Genomic DNA, 13,500 nt, shown 5'->3' on the forward strand with positions numbered 1-13,500 from the left:
AGTTGTCTTCTTGCTGTTCTTGCTATGTTTTTAGACAAGGGTTCGCTGTGAAACAAGTAAAATGTTCTGCCATTTTGTACTCACTGCCAAAACAACTCAACTTCATACCCAGGTCTTCTCGGTTAACGGGTTAAATTAGCTGTCAATTTTGCTGCATGATTGATGTCATCACTTCAATATCGCAAAATTCTTCCAAATTTGGTTGACAATAGCTGGTTATGATGAATTATGCAGGGAATCTCGGCCAATCAGAAACTGTGAAATATTTTGCATGAATATTAACTAACTTATTGAAACAATCCTCTGCATGCACTATGCCTAACAGAGTTCTTTAGCCATCAATACCTTGTTACTTTTCATTGAACAAAATTTTTTCGCAATTTACACAGAGGCAATTACAATCATTGTAATGATAATATGGTAAAATGAAGTATGATTTAGGTTTAATGGAACTTTACCTTGCTCTAGAAAAACTGAGGCATTTTTATGATCTATAGATACGTTTGTTCATTTGATTTTTTTTTTTTAAGCTTAGGTGAGCCTTATTAATGTTCAAGAAAGTATTCTTTTCCTTTGTTGTTATTCTTTAGTTGGGAGGACATGGGTTTGCAAGGGTTGGGTTTTATTAATCGATAAGAACTTGACACCTGAGATTCCAGAACTGCCGATTCTCACAATTCTGCTGTGAGTCGCATCTCCTTATTGTTATTATTATTATTATTATTATAAATATCTGAACTTGATCGAAGAAATGATTAGAAATTACAGATGTGTGAAATTTGTAAATCTCTCCATGAGCTCCCTTGGCAACTTTTCTCCGATGAATACTCCACAATGTTATAGTCATGATGAATGAGATTGGCATTGGCAAAAAGCAACAACTTTATGTAATCAAGAAAATGATAAATATAGCCATTAGAGCAACATTTTACATCTTTTGTTGTAGAAATAGGAATTGGGATAGCCTAGACTTAATGCAATTTTGATTTCTTTTCTTTTCTTTTTTCTTTCTTTTTCTTTTTTTTCATTTTTTTGAATAATCCAATCTCAAGCAGCATTTGTAAATTTATTTACAATTGTACATTCAAAAACACAAATAAAGTTTCTATTATTATTATTATTATTATTATTATTATTATTTTCTTTTTTTGGCTGCCTTATGCCAAGACTCCCAATCTCACAGTTTTTTTGGAAAAAATCGTTCTGAAATGAAATGTAACCTTGTTGAAAAATTATATGAGAAACCAGAACTGCACTTCAGAAGCAGTACTTCTGATCTCACACACACTAACAACAACAACAACAACAAAACAAATAAGCTAGTAGGTAATATTTAAATAAACACTTTATTCCCATACTGGAAAACACGTTTGTTTAACCTTGATAGGGGAAATATAGAGAATCTTGCTACTTTTAGAAGAATGAATGTATCTCCAGATTTTTTTCTTAGGGAAATGGCATGTTAATTATCATCATCATCATCACCATCATCGTCATTATCATTATTAGTGTTCAAATAGAGTTTTGTCGAGGCAGCTATAAGTAGAGTTATAATTAATGCTAATGAAAATTCTGCTTAGAGCTTTGATTGTTATAGCCATTAAGATAGTGTGATTTCTGCTTTTCCGCAGGATGCTGGCTGCTCATTGGGAAGGTAACCCAAACATTATCTTTTACAAAGCAAAAGGAACTGGAGGGGCTGATGAAATGGCTGGTTCTCTTGAAGATGGTGAAGTCATGTATGGTCTAGGTTAGATGCTTTTGGTCATTTGTGTGCTATAAGTTGATTTTTATTCCTTTCAGCAATGTGCAATGAATGTTGAATTTCTTAAAGATGGGACTAATTTTTGGGCCTGTGTGCAAAACTCCTATACTGGTACCATCCAAATGAAACCTCTTCTTTTGGATTGGTGGACAAAATCCTGTAGTGTGATGATTTCAGAAATAAAACTTTTTGGTGGTACATTCTTTTCTCAGTATTTTTACAATAATATTTATAAAAATTAAATGGGATTTGGAGATTTCATTGTGCACTTCTGGGGTGAAAGTCCATTACAGTTTCTCAGTTTGTGTTGTCAACTGCATGTCCACAAAAAAAAAAAAAAAATCAAAAATACTACATGTATTAAAACAGTCACCCTTGCATCATGTGGCACCTTCATAGGCAACTTCATACTCTCAAGACTGTTCATCATGCACTTTCTATTGACCTGTATCACTATTAAGACAACTGTTTTAACTACATGTATGTTGATATTAATGTTTATGTTGATGTTACAGTACTGGTCAAAAACTGTCTGTTGCAAGTCTCAATTCTTGATTCCTGTGTGAATGGAGAATCGAGAACAAGTTATTGAGAATTGCGTTGAGGATTGAGCCTCGCAAGACTAGACAAAACACAAAAGATTCACCCATGACTGATTTCTCAATAATTTTACATGTACATTGACACAACACAAAATGGCACAAAATGGCATGGTTTATTTCTGCAAGTACAGCTGTATGCTTATACATTAAATTTTGTAAGATCAGAACAAGACCAAGTTGAGCAAATTATTTTTTCTTTAAGGACATCTGCGTGACTTTAAACTTCATTTTTCTCAAATACAGTTTCAAATGCCTGCTCCAAATGCAAACAAACAGTGTATACATTTGTACTAGCAAGAAAGTATTAATAAAATATGTTAATTATGTTTTGCAGTTCGCTTGGAAGAGTTAGTGGACAACTATGTTGAGAAGACTGTAAAATTTGTTTATGTTCACTGGGTGGGAGAAAGTGTTCCATTTAGCAAGAAAGGCAAGTTTGGTGTTGTGCATGGCAGTGTTAAGGAGCATTTTCAGGTATTTTCTGCTGTGATTTATGTTTGGTTCATTTAAAACATACCATGTGCATACATGATGCATGTTTGGCATGGCCAATGTGGATTTAATTGGATATTAATTGCCACTATCCAATGCTCAGTGTGTAACCTAGGCCTGGTGACACAGATTGAAGCTACAAAGATCAGGGGTTGTTAATCATTTATTTATTTGTTTATTTATTTATTCACTTATTTGTTGTTGAGCTTTTCATGATAATTTCTGCCTTAGATGCTTGTAAGTGACAACCATGTAAGAGCAATCTTCTTAATCAGTCTCTACATACAGTTGTGTACCGTGTCGGACAAATTGATTGTCCACCATGATTTCATTATAGCCCAGTCATTGCATCATTGAGACGTCACACAAGTCAGATCTGACAGAAGAGGAGATGATGAAAGTTATTTCAGACACAAGGTGACTTTTCACGCAAAGGCTAATAGATTACCCAGAAGCCCCTAGCCTCTCCTTACCCACTGCATGCCTTTTTGCCTTTGCTTACCCAACAAAAAACAGTCAGTCCGACATCTACAATAGAGGACAAAAGAACTTTGGACTGTGTGAAAAAGCTCTTCCAAGTAATTGTTACATAGGACCTTACTCCTAACGACAATTTTTTATTTGGCTTTGGGTTCATCCTGTTGTCCCCCCAACTTTCCCTGCAATGTTGTGGCCAAAAAAAGCACTCATTTCCACCCATTTTGCTCAAACTTCAACTTTGATTGGGGTGGGAGGGGAAGGCTCGCCAGTTTTAGTAATATCACGTGAAAGGTCCCAACAGTTTTGACCTCCATTGTAGCCCCATGTAAGGGAATCCAGGGAACATTATTGAATTCTGGATTCCACGCTGTGGACTCCAGATGCCAGCTACTGGATTGTGGATTCTCTGTCAATGGAACTTAGTTTCCGGATTTGTATAGGTAATAGCATGATTAATAGTGATATTTGGCATAAATACCACGAGTGATATTTCGAATTTGGTATACGTAATTAGTGAAATTTGAGACAATTTTGAAATATCACTAGTGGTATTTATGCCTTATATCATGTACAAATCATGCTATTATTTGTTTATACTACTACCCACAAAAGGTTTGTAATTTTCACATGTAGGTATTTCAAATTAAGCTGAAATACCACTGCTCTGAGCCAATCAAATTGCAGAAATTTCTCATCTAGTAGTATAGCAATCCTTTATAGTGGGATTCCAGATTCCTTTAGCTGTACATGTATTCCAGAGTCCAAGCTCAGCATTCAATATTCTGTAAGCCAAAATTTCCAGGATTCCCGATTCCACTGCAAAAATTTCCTGGATTCTGGAATTGGGATTTCTTTACAATGTATGGGGCGAGCATCCTTTATTTTAATTGTTTAAAATGAAGACTGGCATTGTGTTGTAATGTCGTGACTGCATATGAGGGCCTAGACATGAGTGTTTTCCTGGAACGGGCTGCTGCAAATGATAACCTTGTTGCCCTTGAAACACCGAGTTAACATTAACATCTTAGGTTAACACATAATAGCCTTTGCATTGGTAATACGGGTGTCCGTGGCGATTATTCTGAGAGCCCGCGCTTGATATGGACACCCGGGGGGGGGGGGGGGCGTACTTCAGGAATTTCTGGGTGGGGATGTGCCGCTGGGACCCTGGAACCCTTAACCTATACCAGAGCTAGTTCAGCTAAATTTTGCTACCCTATACTAGAGTAAATTGCCCAAATCCCCCCAACAGTAGAGTAGCTGTTTCCCTAGTCTAGATAAAATCTCCAACCAACTGATCAGTTTCCTGAAAAATGGTACCCTATTCTAGACCCAAATGTTCTGATTTATATACCCTATCCTAGAGTAAACTGCTTGAAAACCATACCCTTCACAGCGGCACATACCTATATAGCCCATATATGGCAGTACTCCCCCCCCCTCCCGGGATATGGACACCTGGCCCCAGTTGTTCAAACAGACAATTATTAGGAAAATGAATTGCGTTATCCACTTGATACGTAGAGATTTATCCCGTGGATAGCGTTATCCAGCTGTTGAACCACTGGGATCTTGATAGTATACGGATAATTTCATATCCATTTCTGTTCAATGTTAACCGGATTCCTCTTTACATTGAGTAAATACCAATATGGTAGTGTAGTATGTTAAGGAACACAATTTTTACTCTGGCAAACAACAGCAGCGGCGTGCACGTTGTTCTGTCGTGGCTTTGTTGATTGTGACTCATGGCTGTAAGCCGTGATTGGTGGTATACACTGTAGCATGATTGTGGCGCGCCCCCTTTATCATCGCCGGCGATATTGTTAACAAGAAAGTTGTTTGCATTGTATTTGTCTCATTCTTTTTCCTTTCTATTTTGTTTCAGTGGACGTACAAACAAAGTGCTCGATGTCACAGATGCTGCCCAGAGACAGGTGACCGATGTTGTTTAATATCAAGAAGTTAGACAACACGGTATTCAGTAGTCCGGCTATCAGTGCATTTAAGATGCAAGGGTACAGCAATGCTGAGAGCACGCTCCTCCCACCAATGTCGGTTGGTTTCAAATACCGGCGTCGACGCGTTGACGTGTTGGCTCTCTCCTTTGCTCTGAGAGGTTTTTCTCGGCTTACTCCGGTTTTCCCCTCTCCTCTAAAACATTTCTAAATTCAAATATGACCAGGAATGGTAGCGAAGAATCACTAAGGGGATTTGCTTCCTCTAGATCCTTGTTTATTTCAATTTTTATTTTTTTATCATTATTTTTTTTAATTTCTGTACGTCTCTCTGTCAGTCACAAAGTTATTGGTTGAGGCAGCATTTGTCGGATCCATTCCTTAGTTTTCTTATAACTGAACACATGAAAGTGCTATTAAAAGACCGCTGTAAAACAAAACCGCTCATGTGTTGCATTGACTAACACAAAAAGAGGCATTTTTAATTAGCCAGTAAAACAATATATGAATGACTAAAACACAGTTCCTAGCCGTCTGTCACCATGGCTATAATAGGGTATAGTTGTAAGTTTGATACGATCAATGCAGGTAGACGAAATTACTTTTTTCAATGAGGGTTTCAACACGGTCGATGTCAAACTGGGTTTTGTTTTTGTTTTTATGTTTTTATGTTTTTGTTTGCTTGTTTTTGACTGTATGTCTGCACTATTTAACGACTTTTTGTGTTCGTGTGGCAGGATCGTGGTTTTACTAGCAGCAGTAATGTTATCAAAACTGGAAAGGCGGTGTCTAGTTTTCAGACCCCGGGATCTGGTAAGCCTTCGACTTGGCTTGGCTAGTTATAGCTTGAGAAAACAGCCGACATTTCGCTGGTTCCCCCTCGAAATAACGTCTGAGAAACGAGCTCAGAAATTCCCTACTGATGACGCGTCACCACCCAGTTCTGAGTAGTGCTACTGACTGATGGTGCCGCAAGTGAAATTTGCTTCGACCAATCAGAAGTACTACCCAGATCCGGGTAGTGACGCATCATCAGTATGGAATTTATGCGCTCTTCTCTCAGACGTCATTTCGCGGGTAACCAGCGGTGGCGTCGCGAAATGTCGGTTGTTTTCTCCGGCTAGAATAGTACTTGATATGATAATAGCGATGATTTATTAATCGGTCTTTCTATTCCTGTTGTTAGGTATGTGGGGTAGGGGGAGGGGGGGGGGGGGTTATTATGTTGGTTTCTTGATGTGTTTTCTTATCATGTGTCTGCATGTTTGCCTGCAGTCGCTGTCAACATCGACGATGCTGTTTATGGAGCGATAGCTGACGTGCGGAGCGATGATACGTCAACTAATTGGTAAGGTTAAAAAAAGTAGATGTGTGTATTTATGTTATTAATTGAATATTATTGTCTATTATTATTGTTATTTCTGTTACTTTATCATCATCATCATCAACATCAACACCACCACCACCACCACCACCATCATCATCATCGTCGTCGTCGTCATCATCATCATTATCATCATCATCATTATCATCGTTGTCGTCAACAACACCTAACGCGGTCTCTATTATAAACTGAGTAAAGGACGAACTCACTGAAATTAACTTTATTCTGATCGTCTATACCTATAGGTGTGTTGGTTCATATGCGGACAATAATCCTAAGAAGCCCATTGACTTGATCGGCAAAGGTGCAGACGAGTTACAAGGAATCGTCGCACAGCTGAAAAATGATATTGTTGCTTATGCCTTACTACGAGTGGTGAGTGAATATGATTATTCGCGCTTATTTAAGTGATTACTCTTTAAAGCATGCGACTCATCGTGCATTAGTCATAGCCAATTGAAAGGGAAAGAACTTCGCTCAAGAAAAAAAAGATGTTGATGACCGGATTTTCAAAGTCAAACAAACACACAATAACAACCTATGAAACGCCATCAACGGATACCCAGGAGCAAATAGTGGGGGGCGGGGGGTGGATGGGATGGTAAACTCGTTGATAAACTCGTGAACCTGCCGGAGGGACTATTGCAGGACAATCCGCTTTCCTGTCACTACACTTTGGTTTTGTAGAAATATCACAAAACAATGAAATAATAATTTTTGAAAAATAATAATAATAATCACGGGAATTTCTCAACTAATCATATACTTTCCTCCTTATGGTGAATCATAACTTATCTTTTACAAGCGTGAACGCCGCAGGGGGTGGGGGGGAGGGGGGGTTCTTGTCGACTTATTTGGATTTTGTTTATTTGTCTTTTCTTTTCATCAGCAAGATGTAGTTGATGGCATAACAACGGTGAAGTTCGTCTTCATCACATGGGTGGGCGAAAACGTCAAGCCAATGACCAAAGGAAAAATAAGTACGCACAAGTCAACAATCGAAAAGGCATTCCACGTATCCTTCGTAATAAAAATAATACTGATGTTACTAACAGTACACGTGTACTGCCTATATTCCGTATGTTTAAGTTTACTTCACGGTGGTAGCTAATTACGGTGAAACCTCCTCAATGCGGACACCAAAGGAAGAGATCCAAGTGTCGTAGTTACAGAGGTGTCTGTGTCTGTTCAAAGAGGTAGAAACGGAAGAACTAGATTAATTTAACTCCCCTGTTTTAACGTGTGATCGATATGATTGGGCGCTTAATTTTAATTGTGGCAGTGTGTTCTTTACATCTTGGTCTTAGTTCTTCTTTGACTTCTGCTAATGATCCTAATCTTCTTACTCTTCTTCTCTACTAAATCCTAACTCTTCTCCCTAACTAGTCAAATAGCCGCCGTTTTTGTAACCAAAGCTGGTCATGTTTGGGTTAGCTGACCGTGGGAATAAAAACAAGGTGAACTCGGTGTGGGTAATGTTTTGATATTACTGAACCTACATGGTTGCGATCGGCAAGAAGCTACAAACACTGAAAAACTAAAACGCTAGTTAACAAACCCAAACGGAAAGTTCAACGAGACTAGTGAACCAAGGCCAGCTCTAACATCACAAACATGACCACCTATGAAAAACTAACATCGGACAACGGCAAGCGAAGAATATTCCTAAAATGGCATTACTGAGTAAACTCGCGAGCTAAGCAAAAATTCAAGTACAAGCCTGAGGTAAAAACATAAGATGGATACAGGAAAACACCTATGGACAAAATCCAAACAAACCCTTACCTACTTAATGAAACAAAATGAAGCTTAAAAGATGAGACAAATCCGTCTTAAGAATAACTTTCAAAATACTTCACAACATAATTATACCAAGGAGGTGGGCATCCGGGTCGGTCTACGGCCGGTCTAATTGCCTAACTCAATTTTTGGCCTATTGTCGAGCCAAGAAAATCTCCATTTTTTATATATATAATTATATTTCACTATAGGCTGTTGCATCTATTGAGAAAATTTATCCTTAACAGTTTTTCCAGCCAGCGCATGTTACAATCTATGCAAACGCCTTAGGCGAGTTATCAGAAGATATAGTTATGTCCAAAGTACAAAATGCAAGTGGATCAAAGTCCCATGTCAAATAGGTGCAGAAAATGAAGCAAAGAAAATTGGACGATGACACCATCGATATTTAGGTAGATGTGCTGTAAAATTTTTAATGTCATCGACAAATAGTTAAGCACTGAGACATTGTTTATTATTACTCTTAAATGGTTTAGTATACGTCTGAATTCTAAATGTGAGACCGGATCGTCTATATTGTCTTGAGCATGTTTGACGATTAGGATGATTCAGGCGATTATATGAAAACTATCCTACATCTAGCCAGGCTATATGCCAACTATCCTACATAGAGCCAGGCTATAACGATCATCTTGATTCCGTACACACATTTTAAGACGACACAGGGCCCTTGTAACAGTGAGTTTACGAAACAGGACGACAGGAAGAAGAAGGCGGCAAAACGCTTGTGTGTGACTAAAGTGACAGGGCTATTACTTGCGTGTTTTGTCGTAATCTTCACTTATAATTAATGTTTTCTGTTCTTTTACAAAAAGATCTGCTTAAAAAAAGGTCAAGAAGTTTGACGGAAGGTTTTTCAAACATAATTATTTTCACGCTTGTCACAGAAGGTTTGCCGTCTTCTTTTCTCTCCCTTCCTGTTGCGTAAGTTCAGGCTGTCACTCAGTACTGGGCTGCCAGACCTGCCCGTTAGTGAAGAGAATAGACCCTTCCACGATGTTTGTTTGTTTGTTGTTTTTTTTTTCAACTTGTGACATTGACAAGGTAGAAAAAATCCGTCGACACCAATGGAAAAAGCGCCATTAAAAAAAACAAAAACAAAAACAAAACAAAAAAAAAACATGCCACCCCCACCCCACCATGTAGAAAAGTAGAAGGATTTCATACGAGTAGAACTGAGAACATAACACTTAAATCACCGCAAGACGGACTAATCTATGCTGGTACATAAGCTACGCACGTGTTATCCAACCCCCCCGCCCCCGAGCTGTTCAGACCGGTTTTTAGAATTATTTACTTCATATATAACCGCATGAACTGTCCCACTACAACCGTACAAACGTCAGTCTGTAAATCTTCGCAACTTTTCGGAGCTATATCTTCGCTCGCTTAAGACGAATCACTTAAATTGGGCAATTTTACAAATTTTAAGGCGTTTTTTACAGTGGTGTCGACGGATTTTCGACGGGTTTCCACAAAGTGGTCCATGTCAAAAGTTGAAAAAACCGTGGAAGGTGTCTATTCCGCTCTCAGTCAGGGCTGTCCAGTCAGGGGATCATTATACGTTTCTGGGTAACTGCCCACCTACCCCTCCCTAAATCAACATTTTGCCCCAAGTGAGAAGTGAGTGTTAATGTTGGTTTAGGGGAGGGGTAGGTAGTCAGTTACCCAGATACGTAACCCCCAGGTTAGTCTATTCGTTAATCCTGCGAGCAGCATTGTTGGAAACTTAGCAAAAACTCTCCAAAAAAGCCCCTTTCACTTTCAATTTCAAGTTGACCGATCTAGCCGGCCAGTTCTTACTTTAGGTAAACACCCTTAGTCGATTGAGATGATCCACACTTTTATTACATTTATGGAAACCAGGTTTTATCAGTCATGGTTCTAAAGAAATCCAAATCTATTTTGGGAGAAGATGAGGAAAAAACTAAATAGTACCGTATGACAGTTTTTATTGAGCTCTAATTTACGTAAAATAATGTTTTTATTATGAAATATTCCATGTGCATGTAGAACTAGATTAGACATCTCAAGAAGTAAAAGTGATAAGTGAAGTGTCATTTTTATTACTAGTAATTATTATTATAATAGGCTTGAACGCCATAGATTGATTAGGGTATTATGGGGCATTTTCATCTTTCTAAAGTGGGAAAGTAGGCTATAACTTTCGAATTGCAACTAAGCTCGTTGGTTACTCCTTGGATTCATTGGTATAATATTTTTTATGGAATTTATTTCCTTTTTGTAAACCTCTTCTTAGTCATACATCTTATAAAAAGTGGTATCGCCTGTTTTGCAAGGAGAAAATTTGCATCGTTGGCTAACGACGATGTCTGAAATGTATACATGCAAGAAAGGAAATACCTCTTGACTTTCCGAGTTCAAGGTCCTTTTTGTAAGTTGCGGACCGAGCATTTTTTCCCGCTTGGATTCGCGGCCGGCCCTGTACGCGCCCAAGCCGTTTATCTAAGCGGGAAAGAAACGCGGGGATCCTTACGGACCGAGAAAAAGAGATTCTTGATATAAATAATGTCTTTACATTTATGTAGAGTTGCGAACGATTCAATTTAAGCCGAACGTGACGAACGACAAGTAGTGTATTGCTAGTTTAAGTATTCTGTAGTTTGTCGTGGTTAAAGCGGTGTAATGAAAAAGAGAAGACGAAGGGCTTGATGTTCTTTAAATACTACCACACTGGGAGCACGTCTCTGTTGGCCGTTTATAAAAGGCAAAAGCGTCAGGCATGTGGAAGTTTCCTTTTTGGGAGGCTTGATGGGGCCTGAATGAAGAAACAAAAAAATATTATTAATGAAATAGGGTGGTGACCGTTATCAGAAGTAATGTTATTTTCGCCTTTTCTACGGCAAAATGCGGGAGACTGAAATTTTGCTGAGGTGATCGAAATAACTTGAACAGAAGGAAGTGCTTCAAAAAGTTTGAAATAAAATTTAAAGTGAAGCTCATTTGTTTCTTGTCAGTCTGTTAATATCTTTCAGCTAGTCAAAGGGCCGTACTTCGTAGTCGGTTAATTGGTACCGAAGGTATGCTTAACGGCAATATTTTAGAGACTTTGATAAGAGATCAAAAGCCTTTCTGACCCGTTGTTTGGAAACTGGCTTGCGTCCTAAAAAGAGGACCAAAATTACAGCAAATGTACCACTCTCAAATAGAAGTCACCGTTACCTTGCTAGTGAAGCACTGTTGGTAATAAAATTAGGTATACTACTACATGAGAAATTACTGCAATATGATTGGCTCAAGCAGTGGTATTTCAGCTTAATTTGAAATACCTACATGTGAAAATTACAAAGCCTTTGTGGGTACTAGTATAAACAAATGATAGCATGATTTGTACGTGATATTTGGCATAAATACCACTCGCGATATTTCAAAACTGTTTCAAATTTCACTAGCCTAACGGCTCCTGAAATTACGTATAACAATTTCGAAATATCGCTGGTGGTATTTATGCCAAATATCACTACAAATCATGCTATTACCTATACTAACTCATGCTAACTTACATGTGTCCGTCGCACCCCTTTTGAGTCAATTGACTTCTTGCTCGAACGTACGTCCGTCCACCAATCCGTACAGACAGTGACATACATAGCATCATGTCCATCAAATTTCTCGAAAACTGTCGAGTGTGCTTGTAATCTGATATTATGTCGCAGAAAAATGAGCATTTCCTTTGTAATTTGCTTAATTTTGAACGCGATCTAAACCCATGTGTCCTTTATCATAATCACAATTATAGATCCTACTTCATTGGCGTATATCCTTTTCAATCTTGTCGCAGGTAGCTGTAAGGATCTATCAAAAGGTTTCACATCAACGGTGATTTTGGTTACGTTCATTATTATAACAGCGTAAAGAACCAGCAATAGTATCGAATTCAAAATTAGATATCATTTTTTTTTTTTGCGTGTCGGATTTCACGGAATCCAGAGCGGTCATAGTTAGTTTGTGATTTGGTTCTAGGGAATAAATACAGAGGAAATAAGCACTAGTAACAAAGTGAAATTAAACAGAAGAATGTTTTCTCTTTGACATTATTTTTGCTAAGTTTTGGTCTAAATTCGTTTTCTTATTGTTAAGCCTCCTTACGATACAGCCTACTAGAATCTGTAACGTACAATTTCATCATTGCTGATGCTCAGTGCATTCACGTTGGCAACAAATTCAAGTTCTGTTCCACTTGACTTATTTGCTGTTGTTTCTCGATATAAGCTGCACTACCGCAGTGTTGTCAGTAAAAGCGCATATGTGTCTGATCATTCATGTCACAAATGGACGGAGGCTTGCAAGGATTACCCATTTTAACGGAGGTGCTCTATTTCAATCAATTTACACTGAAACTTTCAAATTCTGCATTGTCATTTGCCCTTATCACCCTGATAGAATATCACAGCTCAGTGTGTTGATAAAGATTGTTCCCTTTTTAGTATATAATCCATTTTCGTTTGGCACTACTTAAGAACCTCTGTGTTAATGTCGTCATTATGCCCTGTTAGTCCACAAAATTTAAAGTGGTATCAGATTTTCTGTTGACTGTGGTTCAGAAGTGAAGGTACAGGAACTGCAAATTAACCATTCAGCATGCATGGGTAACCCTTTATTACCGCAAGCAGTAAATAAAGTACACGACCGGAAGCTGAGGCATGTTGCTATATTTAGACCGGAGTGATGAAAGGAAGGGGATTGTTTTTTTCCACGAAGAGAGAGGGAGAGTAATCTCTCTTGGTGACATGATGATGTGGGTCTTGAACAATTTTTCACCTACCTTAATGGATTGTCTCATTTGTTTATATTTATGTATTTATTTGTCGCTCTTTTCACATTCATTCGTGAAATGTCATTCAACCTTAACTGACTCAGAGTATCGGCATTTTAGCTGGATCGCCGCCTGCATCCTCACCCTCCTCCCCCGCTCCCCCCCCCCCTCCCTCCCTCGCCACGCCTCTTGCTACGTTTTACGGAAGCCCCTGATATTTTGACGATGTATGTCGATTTGCA

At 38.4% G+C, this 13,500-nt stretch overlaps 1 protein-coding gene across 1 annotated transcript in view; it reads left to right on the top strand.

The window, feature by feature from the left end:
* The window catches only part of LOC140937197 (uncharacterized), a 13,545-nt gene extending 2,101 nt beyond the window's left edge, over positions 1-11,444 (top strand). The window contains exons 3-11 of the mRNA XM_073386730.1: positions 1,632-1,750; positions 2,702-2,841; positions 3,197-3,276; positions 5,228-5,276; positions 6,035-6,110; positions 6,573-6,645; positions 6,927-7,056; positions 7,571-7,696; positions 8,718-11,444. Coding sequence (XP_073242831.1) covers positions 1,632-1,750; positions 2,702-2,841; positions 3,197-3,276; positions 5,228-5,276; positions 6,035-6,110; positions 6,573-6,645; positions 6,927-7,056; positions 7,571-7,696; positions 8,718-8,822 — 898 coding nt within the window. The 3' untranslated portion in view covers positions 8,823-11,444. The remainder of the gene's footprint in view (positions 1-1,631; positions 1,751-2,701; positions 2,842-3,196; positions 3,277-5,227; positions 5,277-6,034; positions 6,111-6,572; positions 6,646-6,926; positions 7,057-7,570; positions 7,697-8,717) is intronic.
* The last annotated feature ends 2,056 nt before the right edge of the window (positions 11,445-13,500 follow it).

This window comes from Porites lutea, chromosome 5 (genome assembly GCF_958299795.1).
Source record: "Porites lutea chromosome 5, jaPorLute2.1, whole genome shotgun sequence".
Classification (NCBI taxonomy): Eukaryota; Metazoa; Cnidaria; class Anthozoa; order Scleractinia; family Poritidae; genus Porites; species Porites lutea.